Raw genomic sequence first — 24,424 nt, 5'->3', positions numbered from 1 at the left:
GGAGCATCCGGGTCCAAACCTCCTGGCATACCACAGGCCACAGAAGTTTCTCCCAGGATCTGCCTTCCAGGAGTGATCCCTAGCTCAGCTCACTAGGCTTCCAGGCTAGACATTCCCCTGCTCCTACACTTCCCACAGTTGACCATTTTTTATTCTCTCTCTCTCTCTCTCTCTGTGTGTGTGTGTGTGTCTGTCTCTCTCCTGGAACTCATGTCCAGCCTCCTCTGTCCTCGCCCTCCAAACCACGTTCCCCACTCACCAGAGAGCTCTTCCTGGGTGATTATCTGATCTGTGAGAGCTTCAATCAGTCTGCACTGATCTCGTGATATAATCTGAGCACCTTAGCGTGACATATTGAGTCCCTGCTCCTTCCTACAAAATGATTTCATCCATTTTGGGTGGCTTTAAATGTGGTCTTTATGCTGACAGCTCCCAGCTTGAACAACTTCCTGGAACTGCAGGTCTATAAACTCAGCCTCCAAAGCAGATACTGAACCAGGCCCAGGCCTGTCTTTCCAGCTTCAGGGTCCCCTCCTGCCTGATCTCTCTAGAAGCTTCATCTGATTTCCTCTTTCCCCACATTCACTCTTACTCAGTCATATCTTCTGTTTTTTGTTTGTTTGTTTGTTTGTTTGTTTGTTTGTTTTGAGACAGAGCCTCACTCTGTCACTCAGGCTGGAGTGCAGTGGTATGATCTCGGCTCACTGCAACCTCCGCCTCCTAGGTTCCAGCGATTCTCATGTCTCAGCCTCCTGAGTAGCTGGAATTACAGGCGCACACCACCATGCCCTGCTAATTTTTGTATTTTTAGTAGAAATGGGGTTTCACCATATTGGCCAGGCTGGTCTTGAACTCCTGACCTCAAGTGATCCACCCGCCTCGGCCTCCCAAAGTGCTAAGATTACAGGGGTGAGCCACCACGCCCAGCTAATCATATTTTTAGCAGAGACAGGGTTTTGCCATGTTGGCCAGGCTGGTCATCTTCTTAAAACATAAAATGGGCCTTGTCAATCCTCTGCTAAAAATCCTCCAATACTATTCTGGAATGAAATCTGAACTTCTGACCATGAGTGAAGAGGCCCCAGGCTCCCTGGGCCCTGCCTCCTCGCAGGCCACCTCCTCTCTTCAAGCCCTAAACCAAGCTCAGTCCATCCTCAGAGCCTTTATCCAGTCTTTCTGCTTGGAATGCTCCTCCCACTCATGGGTTCCCTCTCATCTTTTTTTCTCAGCTTAAACGTCATTTCCTGGTACAGATCTTTTGATACTTGACTGAAGTGCATTCTCCTGCTCATGTCCGGCCCACCCCACCCTGCCCCATTATTTTCTATTTCAGCGTCTTGTTTCCTTCAGAAACATCACCACGATTTCCAATTATTTACTTGCTGGTTTCTGGCTTTTTATTCTTTTCCTGTGAGACTAGGATTTCTCAACCGTTCTCACTGTTAAAGTATTGAGTTGGATAAATCTTAGTCCTAGGAGCTGTCCTGTGCACTGTAGCCTGGTGAATAGCATCCCTGACTTCTACCCACCAGTTATCATTACATACCCGTAGTTATGACAACCAAAAATGTCTCCAGAAATTGTCAGATATCCCCTGGGGGAGAGGAGAGGGCAAAATAGTGCCCCTGGTTGAGACTGAGTAAACCAGGCTGTAGCCCCTATTGTCTGTGGTTCACAGGTGGACCCCCAACACCTAACACATCAGTGTTTAGCACATATTTGTTGAACGAATGGTGAATCTTCGGTCTGCTCCCCTCCCCCTGTGTATACCTGGAAACTCATCTCGCAGCAGTCTTCAGCCCTCCACATCCCTGCCTCTTGCCACCAAGCACATTTTACCCTCCAGGCCCTGTGTGCATTCCCTTGCCCCCAACCCCAATCATATACCTCATCTTTTTGCTGCCTGCCTCCTGGCCTTTGTGCTTATGGTTCTGTTTTCTTGGAATAAACATTGCCCTTCACCTGGCCATTACTGGTCTATGAAAGTTCGTCTTCCCCTGGGTGCACTCCCTGACAAGCCCTCCCAAGACAGACCACGTGAGAGCCCCGTTCTGGGATCCCAGCACCTCTTCTTACCAATATCAGAGCACACATTGCACTTTCTCACTACTGACTTCCCCATGTATGGTGAAAGCAGCTTGAAGACTGTGATTTGGTTTTATTCATCTTTATATCCCTAACATCCAACACCAAGCCTAACATGTAATCCATGTTCAATAAGTGCTCACAAATAATTGACAAATAAATGAACAGGTGAGTGATGATAAGGTGAGGAGACTATTTAACACTGTCCATCAAGTGAATATGCTGCCCTTCAAAGTTGCCACCTTTAGAGACCGGGCATTTATTCAAACAATGCTGGCATTTCTCAAAATATTTTTGACCTTTAGATGGGGCAAGGCTCTTAGAGCCAACTTCTTCAGTCATGTAATAAATTAGGTCCTATTACTTTTTATTCCAAGCTCATTTTAACTCCTGAAAATTATATCTCCCTTCCTAATCATTTAATCTTATTAACCAAATTTGATCGTTGAATATCTGACTATTTCTGTAGAAAGAATAAAACCAGATCATCTCTGAAAAGAGAAAATTGACCTATGGCAATTAAATGAAAATGTTTCCTCCAAAGGAAGTATCTAGAAGGCTGTTCTAAAGGCAGAATCTGAAAGTGCTTTGAGAAGTAATGGCGCTGAATGAGTAGATTGCCCACCAAGAGAGCTGCTCCAAAGGAATATCCATCAGTTAGTTGGATAGGCAAGTTCTTGGCTGCTTGTTAAACTCAATCTAATATGCCAAGTTATTAAAACAGAGTATACCAAGAATACACAACTGTACAACAAGCAACCAGGCCCAGTAGAATTGGTACTTGGCAGAGCTGAATTAATTAGATGGGTTGAGGGTGGAGAATGAGAGAGGAAGAGGATATGCAACCACTGCATGGCCAAGACAGGGAGCCTGGAGGTGCCACTTTTCACCCAGGAGCGAGTCCTCTGCTGTCACCATGATATAGGCTCATGGTGAGTGTTGCCCCAGCCCAGAGAGACAAGGACACTGTGCTCCTCCATGGCTCCGCACCCTCATGGCCCAGGAGCCCCTCTCCTATCCACTGCCACCCCCAGGAGGCACACCTGGAACTCCATCATGACTTCCTGAAGCTGGAATCTCCTGTCCAGGTCCAGCTGCAGAGATACAGGGTTCACATCTGGAAGGACAAAAAGTAGAAACTGTCAGCCAGAGACTGTCCACTTCCCCAGCTCTGAAGAAAGCCCTGGACTAGACTAGCTCTAGGAAGTCAGAAACTCTCTAAACTTGAATTTCCAAACTCCCTCTTGGAGAGGAGTGGGGAGTGGTATGTTTCTGCTTATGTTATCTATTCAAGATCCTATTTGTTTTTAGCTAAGTTTCCTTCCCACCATCACCTGATGTCTTCAATACTTTGGAGGGTTTCAACTTGTCTGTTCCACACAGACTTGTTCCCAAAGTTTAATTCTGCAGGCCCACCCACTGAGACTGAGTGGAAGGAAATAAAGACATTCCTCTCTCCTCATACCCTTTCTTTCACCTCCAATAAATTCTTCTACCATAACATCCAATAGATCCCAAATATGAGGCAGAAAGGTTCTTCTTGTCAATCACCCATGTGACACCACCATAAAAAATGCCTGGGAAACCCAAAGGGTTATAGGGCATCTTCCATCCGCCTCATCCTGTGGAGGCTGTACAGTTTGAGTTCCTGTAGATGGCAAATGCTCACCATTCTGTGACTGCCACCAGCGCATGGGGCCGGAGGATGAAACCACATTCTCTACTCGGTGACTGTAGTAGTTGTGAGGCTGCCTGGAGTCACACTTGCAGCATTTCATCTGCCACTGTGGGAGTGGGACATAGCAGACACTCAGAGGTGGGGTCCTGATAGCATTCCCCCTTGCGTCCTGAGATCCCAGCATATCTCCCCTGTGGAAATCCTGCCCTTAGGAATCACTAATTTTATTAATACACTTTGAAGGATTAATCTGTTAAAACAGGGCTATTGATCATCTTTTAATTGGTCATCTTTTAATTCCTTTGTGCCCCTCCTAACACATAGCAAGTGAATGGTGAATAGATGTGTGAATGGAGAAGAGGTACAAGGTGGGAAAAAATACTTGAGTATATGATATTGCCTTGCAGAGAAACTTGAGAAAAGTGCCAAGGGCAAAAAAAAAAAAAAAAAAGGTAGGGGGAGAAATTCATATTAATTGAGCATCTACTACGTACTAGGCACAGGCTGGGAAGTTTTATAGCTTACCTTATTTAATCCTGGCAGCCTGGGAAATTCTGGGGTTTTAAGGATCAGAAAGAGAGGACTCCAAAAGAGGACAAGGAAATTGTGGAGTTACAGTCCTAGCTCTGTCACCTCTACTTCCTAGGCTTAACTTTCTCCTCCATAAATTAAGTGGGGATTGAGCTAGAGCTTTTCATTTACCCAACAAATGCTTATTTAGCATACACTATGTGCCAGACTCTACTCTGGGCTCTGGAGTTATAATAGGGAACAAAACAAAGGTCCTGCCCTCAGGGAGCCAAAATTCTAGTGACATTCAAATGATCTCTAAGGCCTTCCAGCACTGACATCTGGGGCTTGAGGATCTTTCTCAGGTTCAGTATTCCCTACCTACAGGAGAGCAACCGGCCTCACTGGGGTGGTCCCCAATAGCCTGGCCTATGCTTATCTCTTGGAATGAGACAGGAGCCAGAACTGAACCCCATAGGTTTCATGGCAGAGCAAGGATCACCAAGAAAAAGAGCATGGCCAGAGAGGCGACATATCCCTTGTTCTTTTAGCTTGTGCCTATGTGCATACATATACACATACACACACATGCACACGCGTGCACATGTGCACATACATGGACACACACACGCACAGATAACATGACCTTTTCCCAGCTCCCCCATATAACACACATAAAATCTGTTTTCTGTGAGTAACCATGATCCCAAACCCTGTGCGTGGCTTAAACCATACTGTCCAGAGGGCTCCAGATTTACCCACAAATAGATGCAAGGCTTGGACAAGAACCTCCTGGACCTGCGGGTCCTTCTGGGTAGGGAAAACTGTCCCTCCACACACCCTGTACCGCTGCTTTCCTCTAAGCCTCCACTCACCAGAACAAAGAACCGACCCAAAGAGTCTGAGTGGATATGTGGGGCCTATGCCTTGAGTGATAGAACCTCCCTGCCCAACACCCATCTTCCCTCTCCAAAGCTAGCACAGCCTGCAACAGAAGAGAGCAAAGAGGGGAGCCAGGTGTCTTGGTTCCCTGGGCCTCTGCTTCCCACTCCACTTTCCAGCTCTCACCCAGTCTGCAAATGAAGAGAACTATCACCCTTCCTAGTTCTTGGAGGCGCCCTTGGCATGTCCAAAAATGCTTTATTAAACATTCATTCTTTGGGTGTTTAAGGCTCAAATAACAGCTGGCACATAAGCCCTTTATAAAGTAGTACCCATTGGTGGGGTGTGGTGGCTCACGCCTGTAATCCCAGCACTTTGAGAGGCCAAGGCGGGCAGATCATGAGGTCAGGAGTTCGAGACCAGCCTGGCCAATATGGTGAAACCCTGTCTCTACTAAAAATACAAAAATTAGCTGGGCATGGTGGCAGGTGCCTGTAGTCCCAGCTACTCAGGAGACTGAGGCAAGAGAATCGCTTGAACCTGGGAGGCAGAGGTTGCAGTGAGCCGAGATCGTGCCACTGCACTCCAGCCTAGGCGACAGAGCGAGACTCCGTCTCAAAAAAAAAGTAATAAAATAAAATAAAGTAGCACCCATTGCCCCACCTCCCACCCACTCACTGTGCATTCCCTTGCCCTGTTATATTTTTTCATAGTACATATCTCCACTTGACACATTGTATATTTACTGTCTATTTATTTATTTGTATATTGTCTGCCTCCCTCTTCCAGAATGTATATTCCATGAGGGGAGGAATTTGCATTCCTTCACTGCTGTATTCCCAGTGCTTAGAAAAATACCTAGCACATAATAGGCCCTCATTAAATACTTCTTGAATAAATGAATAGCAAATTTTCAGTAAAGACCAACTATTTGCATTAGCATTATTACTAGGCACTCCCTTCCTGCACTCAGGGAGTTTGAAAGGAGGGGTGGAAGAGTGAGTAGGTAATAAAGCATCAATAATAAGTGATGGAGTACAGCCATGTGCAGAGCAGCCCTTGGTAGTTTCAATGCAATAACCTACTTAAATCTCACAATAACCCTACATGATAAGTAGTATTAGCCCCATTTGCAGAGGAGAATGCTGAGGCACAAAGAGGCAACATGACTTTGCTATTGACTGATCCCCAACGTCAGCATCAGAAAGGGTCCCTCTCCTCTCTCTCTTTCTCCCTTCTTTCATCCTCTCACTTCCACTGGAAACTAGCTGGGTGGCAAAGATGTGGGGAAGTATGCTAAAGGGTAGCAGTCTCTGTCTCACGCAGCGAGCCCCAAGAAGGGCTTGGTCTGAACTTGAAGCTTATCACAGGGAAGGCTAAGGCAAAGAGAGCACTTTGGGAAGAAATGGGGCTTCTCCGGCTGACTCAGCTCAGTTACCGCAGAAACTGGAGACCTGTCGCTGGCTGAAATACCTGAGCACTTAAAATAATCCTTTCTGGGCAAGAGAAGGCCCTTGCTAGAGCCTAGAGCCTGACTCCCCTCCAGACCCCTATTTTGGTCCCTGGCAGTGAGCATGCCCTTCTTTATACTCTTCCCAGCTTCTCAGGGACAAACTTTTCCACTTCCCTCCTCTGTCTGCACTCAGCACATGTCCTGAGGAGAGACAAGGGCCAGCTGCCTTCCGGCTGCCTGTCACCAGAGCTTTCTCCCCAGCTCTGCTGGGAGCTGGTCCAGCCCTTCCCTGGTCAAGAGAGTGCCAGAAACAAGGCTCTTTCTTTCCCTGGGCCATGGGACAAGGAGCTGGAGACTGCGGAAATGCCCTTGATACTCCCAAACGACAGGATATTATGTAACCATTAAAAACACTGTTTAGAGAAAAAATTTTAATTGCATGGAGAAATGATTATATTATGTTTTGTGAAAAAAAGCTGGGCATACACTTGCATATACATTATAATCTCAAATATATGTGTGTGTGTGTGTGAATATATATATGTATATATTTCCATTTAAAGGAATGTAAAGTATTTGGAAGGAAATATACCAATATATTAAGTGAAAACAGGAAATTGCTGATATACACCCATTTTGACCTACAAAAATGGCAACTGCATACAGTTCAACCTGACATCTCTGGGTAGTGGAATCATAGATAACTTTTTTCCTTCTCTGTTATTTTTTATTATTTTTAAGCTTTTTTGTTTGTTTGTTTGTTTTTTGAGACAGGGTCTCACTCTCTCACCCAGACTTGGGAGTGCAGTGCCGCAATCTCTGCTCACTGCAACCCTCTGCCTTCCAGGCTCAAGCAATTCTCCCACCTCAGCCTCCCGAGTAGCTAGGATTACAGTCACATGCCACTATGCCCAGCTAATTTTTGTATTTTTAGTAGAGACGGGATTTTACCATGGTGGCCAGGCTGGTCTCGAACTCCTGACCTCAAAAGATCCACCCACCCTAGCATCCCACAGTGCTGAGATTACAGGTGTGAGCCACTTGCACTCAGCTTGTTTAAATTTTTATACCTTGGATACATATTAACTTTTATGTTCAGGAGAACAAACGGTATTATAAAACAAAACCAACTAAAAATGGCCAGGGTTTATTGCCCTGCTCCTCCCTCAGTCTTCATGGGGATAATCTGGGGCACCCATGCCTTCTTCTCCTTCTGTCCACGTGTGCAGGCACTGATGGCGGGATCAGATGGCATCATAGGCTTACAAACTATGTGCTGCTTATCACAGTAACATAGCCAAAGGAGGAATTTACCTCAATCCTCAGAGACAGGCTAAGCCAACAGGCGAGACAGGTATTTTAAGTAGCTCTGCCTGTCAACGAGCTAGCAGGACAGAAGCCTGAAATAGAGCAGTTTATGGCAGAAGCCCACATGAAGACAAGCTGCTAATTTATCCTTTCCCTCTGGGCCTCAGTTTCCCTTTCTGCTTTATTCTTGTATGCTTATATGTAGGGTGCACACATTTGTAAGCGTCGTGTGCATGTGTGATTCTCAGTGTGAGGCTCTTCCTCTCTCATATGTGATGTGCCCCCATCTCTCCCAGCGATGGCAGCTCTCTGCTGCAGCTGCCTCCCTCTCTGGGGTCATTTGGCTGGCATTCTCCTGGCTGCATTACCTCAGAGACACAGTACTATTATCAATTCAGCCTGTCAGGCCTCCAGCCAGTTTGGCTCCTGCTTGCTCTCCAGCTGGAAAGGCTAGGCCTTCTCCCTTATCCTAGAGCTTTCTAGAAGCTCAGCAGTCTGGCTGGAAGATGAACCCTCCCAGAGAGCCAGGGGAGGGCAAAGGAGCAAGAGGGCAAGAGCTAGCAGGGGCCTGAATCATGGTGGAGATGGGTGGAAAAGGAGGGCACACACAAGTAAAAACTCTGAGCCTTTGCAAAACACAGAGCTAATTCTGGGGGAAAATAGGAAAACAGGCTCTGATTATGCATGGCCCAGCTCCCTCCCATGAGGAAGCCAGAGGGCTGTCTGAGTTCATCTAAGAAGCTACGGTCGGGTCATGACCACCAGCCAGGGCCAAAAGCAAAATAAATAAATAAATAAATAAATAAATAAAATTAAAAATTCTAGCTGCCTTCAAGAAAATACATTTCCTCCACTTCCACATTCTTATTGGTGAAATGCAAGGGTTGAATGAGATAATAAAGTTCCATCTTGTTCTAACATGCTACTAGAATTCTTCCCTGTTCTAGCACATCAGCCCAGAAGTTAAAGGCACTCTCAGCAAGTAGACAAAGAAAGCAAGAGAAAAACAAGACATTCACCAGATGCTATCCTGGAGAAACACTTTTTCCAGCAATATGGACAGGGAGAAGGGGATCCTTGAGGCCTATGGTCAGCCAGGCCTCCATTAGAACCCACTGCAAAAAGCCTCAGCATTTCTAGTCAATGCACATCCGCAATGAAGATCAAAAGTCAGCGCCTACTGCAGGCGCTGGGTGGGAGGACAGCCGTATGTGAGATACTTTCAACTTCCTCTTTTTCCTTATCATGAAGTGAAATTTTGACCAAAGCCTTAACTCAGTACAGCTGTTATTTCCATCCTAACTAAATTCAGAAATCACTCTCTGAAGCTGATTATAGAGATGATATATGCTACACACTCAAAAATTACACTGCACCAGCCTCAGTCCTGAGCAGTGTGCATATATTATCTTATTCCATCCTTCCAAAATCTCTGAGGTAGCCGTACTACATTTACAAATGGTAGGTATCCCCATTTTGCAGATTAGGAAAGTGATAAGTTAAGAAATGTGTCCAAGCCCATAAAGCTAGCAAGGGAGGAAGCACAGATTCTTGTCCCACCTATCTGACTCCAAAACTACCTGTGCTGTTTTTTGTTTTGTTTTGTTTTGTTGTTGTTGTTTTTTTCCCTCCCTAGCATACTGGTGCTGTTCTGATTCAAGGAACATAACAATCACTTGGCAAACACTGAAAATTTCAGAGTTGGTTTTCAGGAAACTCCCTTCTTCTGCTTCACTCCACCCCGCTGGAAAGGCAACCTCAACTCCAGCACAGACATCTCCAGAAAGAGGGATGTCCCCTGGACCTGAGTGCAGAAAGTTGGCTAGTGTGCCGGGGACCTCTACAGGTCCTGCCAGTGGCAATGGCTACAGCCCCTCATATGGCCACACAGGCAGGGGGTAGATGGCCAGGAAAAGAAGCAAGGTAGGTCTGCAAGACAGTTCCCAGAGGCTTCTGTGGGACTGGACCCCAGAAGCAATGGAGTGAGAAGCCAGGCTAGCAAAGTTGTGAGGCCATCCAGGTTTGTCTTCAGGCCTTCCCATTTCACATTTCTCCTCTCTGCTTTTAACCCCACAAGCCCTACCCCTTAGCCCATAACAATTAGGACCCAAGAATCTCACATTCCACCAACCCAAGTTTTGCTTCTCTCTGATAGCAACTTTTCCCTACAATGTCCCTTTCCATTTTCTTCTATCCCCTCAAAACAAGACTCATTTTGGGTCTCGTGGGTCCCTTTGCAAAAGTCACATCTAAGTTTCTGATAAACATACTCTTGCCGAGGGATGAATGGTAGGTCATAGATTGATCTGGTGCTTTTCTCAAGGTTGCCTGTGTTTTAAACAAGGAACTCAGTAATGCTTCATCCAAAACAGTAAACTCCCTATGTAGAGCTCTGGAAGCTTTAGACCTGCTTAGAGCTTCTGGGAAACAAAAAAGCAGATGTTTTGGGCCGGGGCCAGTGGCTCACACCTGTAATCCCAGCACTTTGGGAGGCCAAGGCAGGCGGATCGCTTGAGGTCAGGAGTTCAAGGCCAGCCTGGCCAACATGGTGAAACCCTGTCTGTACTAAAAACACAAAAATTAACTGGGCATGGTGGCACATGCCTGAAATCCCAGCTACTCAGGAAGCTGAGGCAGGAGAATCACTTGAACCTGGCAAGCAGAGGTTGCTGTGAGCTGAGATCATACCACTGTACTCCAGCCTGGGTGGCAGAGCAAGACTCCGTGTCCCAAAAAAAAAAAAAAAAAAAAGCAGATATTTTGGTCAGAGGCGGGCTCAAAATCCCTTGTGGGTTGAGTACAGGGATCATAGTACATATATGAACACATCCTCTGCCTACACATTAGCCTTTCTGAAAATCAAGAAAACAGACAATTGTCAAACAAAGAAAGGCAGTGGTCGTTGGAGTGTGTGTATCCGCGGGCAGGGGGATAAGGGTGCATTTACATGCATGTGCGCCTGCACGTATTAGAGAGGAGGGACTTCCAACTGGCTACTGTTCCTCAGCTTGTTTCCAAGAGATAAAAATGACAGCTGTTTGGCTTACATAGATAATTAACCTGAGGAATGCGCTGTGTAAGACTGTTATTAAGGCAGCTGGGCAATTAAGTTTTTCCCCAGAAAGGGAGGGAATGGGGGATAAATAAAGCATTTAGGGGAGCAGATACAACACTGGAGGAGACATTGTCAGGAGCAGAAATCAGGAATGGAAAGCTTTCCGGCAAATCCGCTGGTTCTTGAGGAATGTGTGCCATCTCAGAGATGACCGAAGGGCATGGTGCAGCCCCTGCCTTCACACGCCCTGAGAGAGGACAGTGGACTCTCAGGGTCACACACAGCCCATCTGTCTCTGAGAAGCAAGCTGAGTGGCCAGAGCTGAATAAACGGCAAAGGTTGACTAAACTCCTTCACTTCACACATGGAAAAATGGTGGTTTGGAGAAGAGCCCTGACTTTCACAAGGTCACATCCCTGTTATTAGTGTCAGAACCAGAACCAGAATGAGGGAGTCTTCACCCCCAGTGTGGGGTGACTTCGCTAACCATGACCACCTGTGGATTCTTCAACAGCTCACTCTAAGTCAGACTGGCACCGATCACTTGGGAGGCACAGAGGAGGGCAGCCCAGGGATGGGTGGATTTTAGTGAAGTAAGCGAACGCATGTCCTGATCAGGGAAGAAATGCTCAGGAATGTGATTTGCAGATGGGGCAGCCTCTGCATGTGGATGCAGCCACCAGGAGGCAGGCAAGAGAGAAGGGTTGGATAGAACAGTTTGCATCTGCCAGGCACTATGCTGGTGGTCACTTTACACATTCTTTTATAGAGTGCTCGTGACAACCACTGAAGCCCATTTTTCAAATGAGGCCCACGGATAGCACAGAAGTAAATGAGGGCAGGGAAGCATCACAGAATCACAGACATTTTCATCCATGCCTTGAGATTGAGGGAATAATAGTGCAGTGAGTTTTCGTAGAATCCATCTAGGAGCTGGAAGAAAGAAAGCAAGAGGCCAGGGTGATGGGACTACAGCTTCAGGCCATTTTGACAAATAACAGCATTGTCCCAACCACAGACAGTTAACAGGTCATCAAAGCAGATGAGCCCAGAAGGGCAAAGTTGGGGAGGCAGAGAAGATGCCATAAGGCAAAGCTGGCCAAGACCTATGTCCATTGCAAGGGTTGCAACATGGACCCAAAATTTACAGAAGCAAGCCCTTGAGACCAGTGGGATTCAGCAACTGAGACAGAATTGGGTAGAAGAGGTAACATGCAGACAGGTTAAGACTGGTCCACAAAAAGGAAACCACGCTTGGATGCAGGGAACTAGGAGAGACAATTTTGGAACTAAAAGGAGTCTCTACTGCTCCTGTAACTCCATTCTGCTGAGTCGCCCTCTGTTAGTTGGCTGGAACTGGGGTTGGGGAGTGGAGTGAGCAAGGAAGAAATGTCCATGGGTCATAAATCTCCACCCCATTGTCCTTGCATTCATGGCACATCAGTAGGATGTGGCACAGAAGAATGATCTGGTCCTGGGCTCAGGGCTCGCTATATCATCTCTGCATGGAGATAGAACAGAGGCACTAGCCAGAGGCCTTGGCTTCAGGGAGGTGTGTCTGTGGGAGTGGGAACGAGTAGAGAGGGGTGATAGGGAAGGGTGAAGGGAGAGGCAGTAGGAATACAGCATTGCATTCCGCCAGCCTCATTTCTGGCTGTGGCTGTCCAGTACACCCCCTATCTCTAACTACTCAGAAAACTCAATACACAATGTGTTTCTCTCAGGAGTCTAAGATCCCAGCACACAACCAAACCCTCCCAATAGCTCACAAGGAAAACCAGAGCCACTTCATGGGGTGTTATAAGAATTATTTGAGATAATTTATATAAAACTCTTAATATGATGCTGAGGACACATATGATATGCTTAATGAATTATAGTTGCCATTAGTAGCATTTAATAACAAAATAAACTTAAAAACTGAAATTAGAACTCAGCAGAATTAAAACCTGAATTTCTAATTCTTATCACACAGCCACCAGTGCACCCAGAGAGGGTTCAGGGTACATCTGTCCAGAGAACAAAAAGGGAGTCTCTATGCGTTTAGTATCTATCTTCATTGCTGGAACTCATGGCCTCTGCGAAGGGTAGGCATGTAGTAGTGAGGGAAAGAGGAATGAAACAAGACAGAGAGGTGGAAGATGGGGGAGAGATGCTGATTGTCAGCAGTCGGCTCATTGCCAAAGAATGTTAGGGAAAAGGAGGGACCCTAAAGACCATCTCATCTAATACTCACTTACAGAAAAGGACAGCGAGGCTTAGACAGGGGTAATCTCTTGCCCAAGGTCACACCTCAAGTCAGTGGCAGACCTGAAACTACACACTACACTAAAGATACTCCCTGCCATCCTCTATTCTTTCCAAAAGGCTAGATAAATTTATTCCCCCTTAGAAAAAAAGAAGAAAGAGCCAGTGCTTCTCAGCTTTCACAGCAGAAAAATAGCTGAGATTTATCCATCCCCAGGGTTGCAAAACTCTAGACTTCTGTTTTATAAGCACCCTGTTTTGCTCTCAAGGGGCTACTTAGGAGCTGAGAAGACAGTTGGCTTCCTGGGGCATCAGAGAGGCAGAGGGCAGGCCAGTGTGAAGCCAAAAGCCCCAGGCCTGGAGGAGGAGAGACTTTTCCGACAGGACTGGGATCAAGGGTACATGCCGACATAGGGGTCTCTGACCTCTCCTTGCCTCCCCTCCCAAAATGCAAGTCAGCCTGAGAAAGGAAATCGGCAGAGGTCTCCCTATAATTTTTAGATATGGGCTCATAATTTGGAGGTTATGTGTGGAGGGAACAGCCAAAATCACTCTGTTGCCTAAAAAAAAAATTTTTTTTTAATTTTTTTTTTTAAATTCAATTCTCAATACTGCCAGGTCCCCTGATGCTCATGGAGTAATCTAGACCCACAGGGAGTCCTGGCTAGGACTGGCCATCTTACCCAACCCTGTCAAATGGGCTTCCCCACATCCAAGTGGGTGAGATGCAAAAACCACAGCCATCTCTGCTCAGCAACTCCAGTCATTTCCCTATACCATCTGTGACTAAAATAGCCAAGAGAACACAGGGACTAGAAGGGCAGTGAGGCCTAGAGGCCATATCAGATACCACCTTCCACAGCCCAGAAGACAAGGGCAGCCTGGAAAGGGGACAGATAACCCCGGTCTCTTTCCCCAGAAGGCTGCAGCAACTCAGGACAAATCACTCCCTTATCCATTCCCTTGTTCAAGCAAACTGGCCAAATGAGGCAGCTGGTAGACAAGAAAACACTGAGTGATTTCAGCTTTGATAAAGAAAGATTCCACCCTGTTGAGGGCAAACAAAAAGAAAACCAAAGTTCCTACAAAAAAAGACCCAGAGACAAATTAGAAGAAAAATACAACAGCTGTTTATAAAAGCCATGCCTAACAGGCAATGTTAGTCATAGCTCAAAGCATCGTGTTTCTGGATTTGATCCAACTTACATCTGAGCCTCTGATCCTGCTGGATAAGCTCAAGTCACTTCCTCATCTATCTCACTGACCATGGCACAGCTCAGTTCCCGCCATGGCTAGAACACAGTTCAGCCCACACAACCCAGCACCAAATAACACATGAGGCTCCATACACCTAAAGGGTCAGTGTTTGACCTATTTGCCTGTTCCCAAGACTTGAAAGACTATCCTGCCTATGCCCAAGGACTGAGAAAAGACTCCGTGTCGTCTCAGAAAGATAAGAGAGGAATGAGCTATTTAGTTAATTCTGAGTACATTTCCTCTTGCCCAACCAACAGGTAAATTCCTTAGAGGAAAGGATCTGGCCTTATACTTTTACTGCACTCCCCAGTCCACGTAGTGCACAGGGCTTGGCCTACACCAAGTGCATTCTAAGTATTCAGTGGACAAATGGCAGCTCACACACCCCTCCCATCCCACCTTCCTCCAATCCTGGGAAGTAGGGCCTACCTCGCCATACTGGGTGCAATAGGTCTCAGGCTTTGTCAGTCCACAGGTAGATGAAGCTCGGAGAAACCGGGTCCTCCCAACAAGCAGGTCCCCAACAGGTGGATAGCAGGCCCCACGGGAGCAGGCTTGCTGGGCATGCAGGAGGCCAGGCAAGGCTGAAATCACAGGGATGTGTGATGGTGCAGTCCAGAAAGAGAGGGACCTTGATGGCCACCCCAGTATCTTTCAGGGAAGCTGACATTAGCAAGATTATATCCTCTCCCTCACTCAAGTTTCCACTCGCTGCTGGCGGTAATAATTGCAGTATTGATACTGTTATATTTTGAAAGTTGGTTTCATATTCTAGAACTCAAAACTTGAAAAGGAGAAGAGGAGAAACAATGGCAACCAAAAACCATAGATGACCCTAAAATATGGCTTTTAGAACCAGACTGGGGACATAGACTCAGCCATCATGACAAGGTCCGCAGCTCTTTCCACATGCATTGTGGCCTCTGTCAGCAGCCCAGAGGAGGGCTGACTGCTGAGCCATTGGTGGAACATTAAGAAAGGCCTGCATTCATTCTGCTCCTTTAACTTCAAAGCTGCCCCAGCCACACTTTGTGAGTGCCCAGCTACAATTCACTGGAAAACAGGAACTTAAGCCACAATGGCTCTGGAACCAGCTTGAGAAAGGATGGGAAACTGTGGAGAGCACTTAGGAAACCACAAACCACCCTCGGGTAAGAGTAAGAAGACATTTGGGAGCCTTTCCTGAGTGGTAGAGAATCTTCTTCCCCAAAGGCCCAAAGGAATGGGGAAATCTCACAGGTGTCCCCAGTAGACAAGTATTCCCAACTGAAGGGACTGCAGGTGACAGGTGATGCCCACACTTTGGTAAACTCTCCTCCTCCCCGTGGCTGTCACCTCCCTGCCATATAACAGGGCCTGGAAAGATGGGAAGGGGTACTTACCAAAACACAAGAGGAAGAATGGTCTCATCTTCAGCCAATGGGGTGATCCCCAGAGAGGACCTTACCTAGGACAGAGCAAAGCAACCTGGGTACAACAGTGCAAACCCCTAGAGCACATTAGCCCTTTTTCTTTTCTGTTTCTAGACTCAAGTTTTTTTCAGAATTCTTTACCTATGGTCCTGATCTAGGACACTTGGAGCAGCAGATACATTTGTAGCTTGGAAAATGCTGGAGCTCTAGACCCTTGTCTCAAGTGGCATGTGACTCACAGTGTGCCCTGGGAAAATCCCATCCCTTCCCAGACTCCAGCTTCCTCCTCTAAAATGGATGGGAATGAGTGTCGACCCTGCCCTACCCCACACAGCCATAAGGACAACGTGGGGAGCAGGAAAAGGCTGGACCCTTTGCAGGAGAAAAGCTGTAGGAAGGGCCAAGACCTAGTTCCTGCCCCAAGAGAGAGGGCTGGCTTTTCTCAGGGCCTAGACCAGCAGCCTCAACCCAGCCCCGCCCAAAGTGAATGAGTCAGAGTGGCTGACAGCCTGGAGGCAAGCCTTCTCCTGTCATGGGCATGGCCTCCAATACCATTCAGGGCCACTTTGAGTTTGAGGCTCTGAGTCCACAATTCTGGGATGCAACAGGGAGAGATGTATGGCTGTCTTTAACAAGTGAGTGAGGATTTCATCTGAAAGGGAAGCAACCCAAAATGCCTTCAATGATGGGCTGGGGCTTGACAAGAGGGGTGGGGCTGGGAGGCCACAAAGCAGGGATTCTGAAGGAGGCTGGGGAAGGATGCTTGAAAGCTACTGTGGGGTCCCAGAGGCAGGCCTGCCTTGTGGAAACATGCCCCACCCTTGCTCATGCAGTGACCCCCTCTGCCTTGAATTGGATGTTCACTCTGTTCCAATGACAGCCACAAACTCTTTTGGCTGGGGTGGAGGGCTGGGGGCTTGGCAAGGCAGGGGCAGGGGGGGAACTGAGGACATTCCTGGCATCTTTAAATTATAGATCCTAATGCTTCAAAATCATTCCTTCCAATCCCTCTCCTAAAAGAGTCATGGGCCCAGGGAGGGAACATGTGGCCTGAGGTCCCACAGCTAACAATGGCCTAAGAGAGACCCATCTTCTGACTTTCACCCAGTGCTTTCTCAGCTTTCCTGCCCCCGACTGAAAATCCCCCTGCAAGTAGGCATTCTGAGCCAGGCCAGCCCACCCTTTTCACTTCTCTTTTGTGCTCAACCCTGGATCTGAACCTGCTTTCTTCTAAGCCACTGAGGCACTTATCAAATGTGAAAAAGAAATCAAAACTGTAGCAGACATTTTCACCTAGCTCACCTGAGTGAGCTCCCAGGAAAAGGAATAAATCAGGCCCTGCAACCAGGCCCCAGGCATCCAGAGATACAGTCCTCCTCCTGGATCCGGCCCACACCAGGCAGGTAAAGACAGGTAACATACCTTGCTGTGTGTTCTGCCGTTCTTTCTCCAGATCGCCTGAAAGCTCCTCTTGAATGTGGGGGTCTCCCCTCCTGGCTCCAGGTTTTTAAACAACAGCCTCACCTCTGGAGACTCCCTGGCTGGGTGTAGCCCCACCGCAGGGCGGGTCTCGGGAATCTGGCAGCCGTCACACCCATCTGTCGTCACTGCACCCCCACCTCCCAGGACGGGACTGGGCAAGTGGGTGAGTCGGTCGGTCCCAGAGGCCTTGCAGTGAGCTCCACAATGCCTGCCTGCCTGCCTGTGGGGGCTGCAAGGGGCACCATAAACAGAAAGCACCAGGCACATGTAAGTGATCCATCAGAGACCAGGATTCATAGGGTGGGGAAGGGCCCTTGCATTTGTGCCAGGCAATGAACTCAGCATTTTCCCAAGACCAGCAGGGGTCAGCTTCTTCTTGTGACCTGGACCACCCCAGACAGAAGATCAGGCAGAGAACACAAAGATTAGGGCTTATATAGAGTTAAAGCCCCAGACATGTCACTGGGCTGGAAGGTAAGGAGACTCAAACATCCAGGACCCTAGAAAGCACCATTCCCCTCCCCAGTGGAAAAAAAAAAACAATGAAAAATCCCAGCTTCTTGGGGAATTTGGAGGATCCTTAAAAGGCAAGGTTCATCAGGAAGGATTCAAAGCTCAACTCATCCAAGGAAAGCTTAAGAGAAATGAGCAGAGTAACTAAATGGCTCACCTCCAGCTCCCTCCACAGGGTTGGCAGGGAGCCCTGGGACAGGTAGCTGCCTGTGAGTCACTCCTCCCACCTGTGGGGAGGGTTAGTCTCCTAGCCCCTCCCTCCCTAGGCAGGAATGCCCGCCTGGAGGGCCAGAAAACAGACCTGACCACAAGTGGTGGAAGGAAAGGCTGAAGCATAGCTTGACTGACAAAGTCAAAACAGACTTTCCCTGGCCTCCTGCCAGGCCTGAGAACACAGCTTCTTTTGTGGGCTCCTTGCTCAGGGCTCCTGGGCTTCCAGCCACTGTAAATGGAAGTGGCAGGTCCAAATTGAGAGGCTGGTCTCACAGGACACTCTCCCCCCAGGTTAGGGTCGGAGAGCTTTTAGGGAAACCTGGAGGGTCAGCCAGTCCATATCTTGGCCCTGGAGAGCCTGCACTGGCACCGTTTTGGAATGCTAGGACCTCAAAGCTGCTATTTAAAGGAGCTTCTTAACTACTATTCCACTTCGTCAGTGTCTCCTAAACAGAAAGTTCTCTACCATTGGAGGGTTATGTCCAAGAAATTGGCTTGAAGACCCTTAAGGGGGAAATGTAGAATTTTGTGGATTAAATTGGGCATTTCTAAGCCTCAGATTCTAATTAAGCGTAAGTTCAGGTAGGCAGAAGAAATAGTGTAATTAGCAAGTGGGCAGTAAGTTGTTGATGTAAGTTGATGCATAATTGATATTCCAATAAATGTTAGAGTCTTGCCCCCTGTAGGCTTTCCAGTGAAATCTAGCTCAACTCAGCAAGTAAGGGTCAGTAGAAGCAGTGTCCCTTCAACACAGAGAGACCTCCCTCAAGTCCCCCACAGAGAAAGGTCAGCTCTGACACTGACACACCTGTGTTTTCAGTTCTTCCACCTGGTGGTCTCTTTCTCTCCACTTCCCCAACTCCCTGAACTCAGAGCGCTCAGGAAACTTTTGCCCTCTGCCCATCACCAGAGGATGTGACAAAGAACTCATTAATAATTAACTCAGCAGAAGAGAGCAGGTGTTGCAATCCCAGATCCTCAGAAGAGACAAGGCAGGGCAGGTGTGCGGTGGGCCTCACCATGAGTAGCTGGGGCCCCTTAAATCCCCCTCCTCCTCCCTTTATCTGAGTCTATGAGCCCAGGTAAATACACATTCGGTGTCTCAGACTTCACAGGCTTGGGCAGGTCCTGGAGTGGTTTGGCTTCGCAGGAGGGACATGGCAATTGCTGTGCTTGGCTCTCCCCTGCACTCCTAGCAAAGTCCAGGAAGCTGTTTATGCAGACCCCCAAGAGCAGCCCAGCCAGCCTCACTCCTGAGGGACGCTGATCATTTCCAAGTGGGGATCCAGTCCCCCGAGAACTCCAGGGCTCCAGGCACAGGCTCTGGAACTTCAGAACCCAATTTGTTCAGTCAAGTAGCCTAAAATAGAGCCTGAGGCCAGATCAGGGTCCGGCTAAGATTAAAGGGGTGTGGTACTGTGGCTGGAGCCCCTCGGTCTCCCCTGTGTGCACACCTTTCCTCTCTCCCTGTGCCTATCCTCCTACAACAGAGCACTTATCTGCCCTAGAGCCTTGGCTTATTAGAATGTGTGCTCAGGAAAGTGGCTAGTGAAGTCATCCCAGACTTCAGTGTCTCTCAAACCTCATCACTCCATCAGCAAATTCGGTCAGCTCTGCCTTCCAATAATAATCAGAATCTACTTTTTCCCTCCCGGCCTGAGCCTCTTTTCCTGGGACGTCTGCAACAGCCTCCTCACTGATATACAGTCAAGTCCCAACACAGCAGGTTATCTACCCCCAGCTCAGAATACTCACATGCCCCTATCCCACTCAAGGCCAAGGCCAGAGCTTTTTCAGAGTCTTCCTCCCATTACTCTTCACCTCTACTTACAATGGCCTCTATCCCTGTCTTAGCTCAGGCTTAGGGCTTTGGCTCCAGCTGCTTCTGCTGCCTGGAACGGTCTTGCCCCTGGATATCTACAAAGCTAACCCTCTGACCTCTTTCAGAGTTGTTCAGATCCTAACTTCTCAATGAGGCCTACCCTAAACACACTATTAAAATTACAGCCAAATTCCCTGCCCCATCCCTGTCCCCCATCCTAGCACTCCTAACCCCACCTACCCTATATTTTGGTGAGTTATTTATTTACTTATTTGGTAGGGGGGCATCATGTACCAGCTTCTAACCAACTATATAATTTATCTACTTATCATGTTTATTTTCTGTCTCTTCCCAACTAGAATGTAATATCCAAGAAGACAGAGATTTCTATCTTATTCACTACTGTTTTCCAAGTGCCTGGCACATAGTTGGTGCTCAATACTTGTGGAATGAATGGATCCACACTAAAGTACAAACAATTGACATAGTTCAATGCATCCCCCGTGCCTTTCATGTGTAGTTTCATTCTCAGAGGGGACAATCCAGGCTTTGGGCACTGGGATGGATTACCAATAGTGGAAATTCATGTATCAGCCAGAGTGCGGAGGTCTTTTTTGAGGCACCTATCTCCAATTACAGAAATGTCACCATATTGACAGAGGCAGTCTCCTTCTTTGCCTGCTTCTCAGTCATTCCTGGCAATGTCTCTGACAGCGTGTAGGGGTGGCATTATAAGCTACTGTGTCTATTATCCATCTGTCAGGCTCAAAGCGTCCAAGTTGCTAGGGAGATCAGCCAAGATCTGATCAATCAGAGATCAAGGGATAGGGAACAAAGGAAGGAGAAAAGGAGGAAGAAAAGGAGAGAGAAGAGATTCAGGGGGCATAGAAGAACCTGGTCCAGGCTGTGACTCTCAGGTGTTGGAGGAAGGGGCACTAGGTGACTCAAGCTCAGGCCACACCTGAATACAGTGAATCATGGCTGAGTCCTCGTCTATGGGACAGGGTGGACTCCAGGAACGGCCCTGGGGATTTGCCATGTGACTAAAGCTGGTGTTGCCCTGCACTACAACACAACTGCTCAGCTGTCCAGACAACTGGTCACACTCTTCTCTGTGCCTCCCCAGGAACCAGGGAGAGAAAGTGGGCCTGGTGTGTTACGGAGGCACAGATAGAAGCCCAGCCTCAGGAGAGGGGAGGCTAAGCAGGACAGAAGCCGCCTGTCATGAGTGACTCTTCTGTAGCCCTTCTCCTCTCCCCACCCTCACCTATCCAACCTGAATATTCACCCAGTGGACAACTGTGCATGCAGCTTGAGCCCGAGGGCTGGGAGCAATCAGGAAATCGGCCTAAAATCACTACAGCTGATATCTGCTGAGTGCTTGCTGTGCCCAGGCACTGTTCTGAGCCCTTTGCATGTATCCACTCACTTAATACCCACCACAGCTCTGTGGGGATAGACAATTATCTTTATCTTGCAGACAAAGAAAATGAGGCACATTTTCGATAACTTGGCCTTGGCTAGGGATTTGAGCCCAGGGGATTTGAGCCCAGGCCACTTTGCTCCAGCACGCATATTCTTAACCATTACACAGGGCCAAAGATGGGCCATATTGCCTGAACTCCCAGAGTCCACCCTGGCTAATCCTTGGCCAGAGTCCACCAGACTTTGGACCTCATGTCTCCCAATGTCTAAAAACTCCTCTTTGTTGGCCGGGCGCCGTAGCTCATGCCTGTAATCCCAGTACTTTGGGAGGCCAAGGTTGTTGGATAACTTGAGGTCAGGAGTTCGAAACCAGCCTGGCCAACACGGTGTAACCCCGTCTCTACTAAAAATACAAAAATTAGCTGGGCATGGTTGTGGGTGCCTATAATCCCAGCTACTCAGGAGGCTGAGGCAGGAGAATCACTTGAACCCAGGAGATGGAGGTTGCAGCGAGCCAAGATTGGGCCACTGCACTCCTGCCTGGGCAATAGAGTGAGACCCTGTCTTAAAACAACAACAACAACAACAACAAAAAAAACCTCCTCTTTGTGCCCTTGTTCCAAACCTAGGAGCACTGATACTGTCTAGGGGCTCCAGGAGTGACACTGATGCTGTAGAGACATCTAGAACAAACCCCACCAGGTGCTGCCTCCTTATTTGTTTTCCTTATTGACAACCTCTCTTGTATGGGCACAGATGGAGAAGGTGCTGGCCTCCAGTTCTTCCATCTCAGAGGCTCCAGCACATACCAGCAGGGTTTCCTCCCTCATACCAACAGGGGTGGCTCAGACTAAGGACAGGAGCACGCCAGGAGGCGTGGGAAGACAGAAGGTGACCGCAACATTCTGGTGAACTGACAAGGTGAAGCAGAGGGCATGACGAGAGGATGACACAACTTCCCCTTTGCCAAAGGAAGGAGATCCCCTGCCCTGAGGTCAAGAGCCTGGGCCACCTCACAGGCTGCAGCTCCTTCTGCTCTGTCTCCCAGTGTGCCCTCCAAATGGCCCAGCCCTCCTGAGGGGTACAGCCCAGTACAGCCTACAGCCTGGTGGAGCCATATGCTAGCCCATGGCTGCCTGGCTCCCAGAGAAGAGAGAAGAATCTTTTCATTCTTACCACCTCCATCCCCTCCCATATTTCCCGACATTCCTCTGGCAGACAGGCTGGCCCATCACCACACCCCCTCCTCTAACCTCAGTCACCTCTGTCTCTATTCTGTGATTCTATTTGGTCATTGACCTCTGGGGATTAGGTTATGGGATCTAAGTCCAACCTCTGTGACCTTTGGATAACATTTGCCATGTGTAGTTGGCCATGTGGCCATGGTCCAGCCTCCGTGAGAGGAGAGAGACATACACCTGTCTGAAGGGGCACCTAGCCACGTGGCATGGTGGGTCTGACAGGTCAGGAGCTTCTGGGGAAGAAGGAGGGAAAGCAATGGCTGAGAGCGAGCTGGGGCTTTTATGTCCTGAAATCTGCTTTTGAAGCTCTCACAGGGCTGCCCCACAGGACTTTCAAATTCCAAATATGATCCCTGAAAGGGCTATTAGACAGACAAACTAAGTGTCCTAACATTTAAATTGGCATTTGACGGCTGAGTATGGAGAAATAAGCACCTTGTGGTTTGATGGGGAAGAGAGAATAGGTGTGTCTGGCTTCTTGTCTAGAATCAACACCACCTAAGGGCTTTTAATCAGCACTTGCCCACAGCGCCTGTGGCTACAACGGGGTATGTGTATGGACTTGACCGTAGCTCTGCTCTGCTACTCAATAGAATTGTAAACTTGGGCAAGATCCGCTCTGAGCCTCTGTTTCATTATTTATAATTAAAGGTATTGGATTCTAATGGTTCTTACTCAGGCTGCCCCTCAGAATTACTTGAACATAACATATCATATACCAAGACCAGGCCTTACCCAGAGAATTATTCACTGGCAGATGGGCAGAGACATGTTTTTCAAGCTCCCTAGGTGATTCTAATGTGCAGCCAGGGTTGGGAAACACGGAAGCCCCCTCCAGCTATAGGATGCTGTGGCCTCAGGGTGGGGTGGTGCAGGACAGGTGTTAAAAGCCTAGACTTGAGAGATGAAGGCTCAAGTCCTGGTTCTGCACTCACTATCTGTGTGACTTTGGACAGCTTGTTTAATCTCCGATAGTCCCATTCTTGCAATGGGAATAATGACAAATCTACCTCGTGGATACTGTGAAGATTAAAAGAAACATGCATAATTGTCATTAAAGTGCCTGGCTAGGGCCATGCTCTACAAAGGGTGACTGACCCCACGTGTGCCTCACACACAGGTATTTGGGGCTATGATCAGCAGTCTTTGCAGCCCATTCCTCTTCTCCTCCTCCAGGGAAGCCCCAGGCCCCAAGCTGAGCATCTGTGCTTTGCGCATTCCACCCTATTCCTTAGGAGCTGTAAACTCCCCAGTAGCCATGACCCGGACCAGAAAGAAAGAGAAGACCCCCAGGGGGACCAGTCAGAGCTAAGCTCCTGGGAGTAGGAGGATGCTTCCAGCCTTGCTGGATAGGGAAAGACAAAGGGTGTGAGGGGAGGGAGTGTTTACAAACACAGAGGACAGAGGGGCAAGTATCAGCTAATGGACTTATTGTTTTATGGCCTTCAAGAGTTAGTAAAACCAGAGTCCAACATCTGATTTAAAAAAAGAAAGAAGGCCAGGCACGGTGGCTCATGCCTGTAATCCCAGCACTTTGGGAGGCCGAGGCAGGCAGATCACAAGGTCAGGAGATCGAGACCATCCTGGCTAACCTGATGAAACCCCGTCTCTACTAAAAATACAAAAAATTAGCCGGGCATGGTGGCGGGCGCCTATAGTCCCAGCTACTCGGGAGGCTGAGGCAGGAGAATGGCGTGAAGCCGCGAGGCAGAGCTTGCAGTGAGCCGAGATTGCGCCACTGCACTCCAGCCTGGGCAACAGAGCGAGACTCTGTCTCAAAAAAAAAAAAAAAGAAAGAATAAAAAAGGAGTCAAAGCTAGTCTGGAGAGCAGGTTTGCAAC

The 24,424-nt window shown here is 48.1% G+C and overlaps 1 protein-coding gene across 2 annotated transcripts in view; it reads right to left on the bottom strand.

The window, feature by feature from the left end:
- Positions 1-18,264, bottom strand: part of LAMB3 (laminin subunit beta 3) — a 38,347-nt gene extending 20,083 nt beyond the window's left edge. Inside the window, exons 1-5 of one of the 2 annotated variants that reach the window (XM_054521338.2) lie at positions 17,310-18,264; positions 15,858-15,922; positions 14,905-15,059; positions 3,755-3,869; positions 3,129-3,202 (exon numbers count right to left, since the gene is read on the bottom strand). In XM_054521338.2, coding sequence (XP_054377313.1) covers positions 3,129-3,202; positions 3,755-3,869; positions 14,905-15,059; positions 15,858-15,885 — 372 coding nt within the window. In that variant the 5' untranslated portion in view covers positions 15,886-15,922; positions 17,310-18,264. Of the gene's footprint in view, positions 1-3,128; positions 3,203-3,754; positions 3,870-14,904; positions 15,060-15,857; positions 15,923-16,028; positions 16,678-17,309 lie in introns of those variants that run through there. The other variant, XM_063725445.1, reaches the window with a different exon arrangement.
- Positions 18,265-24,424: the final 6,160 nt, after the last annotated feature.

The sequence above is a fragment of the Pongo abelii genome, chromosome 1 (genome assembly GCF_028885655.2).
Source record: "Pongo abelii isolate AG06213 chromosome 1, NHGRI_mPonAbe1-v2.0_pri, whole genome shotgun sequence".
NCBI classification, from domain to species: domain Eukaryota; kingdom Metazoa; phylum Chordata; class Mammalia; order Primates; family Hominidae; genus Pongo; species Pongo abelii.
Note: the sequence above shows the minus strand (reverse complement) of the source record. Positions and strands in the feature narration are given on the sequence as shown.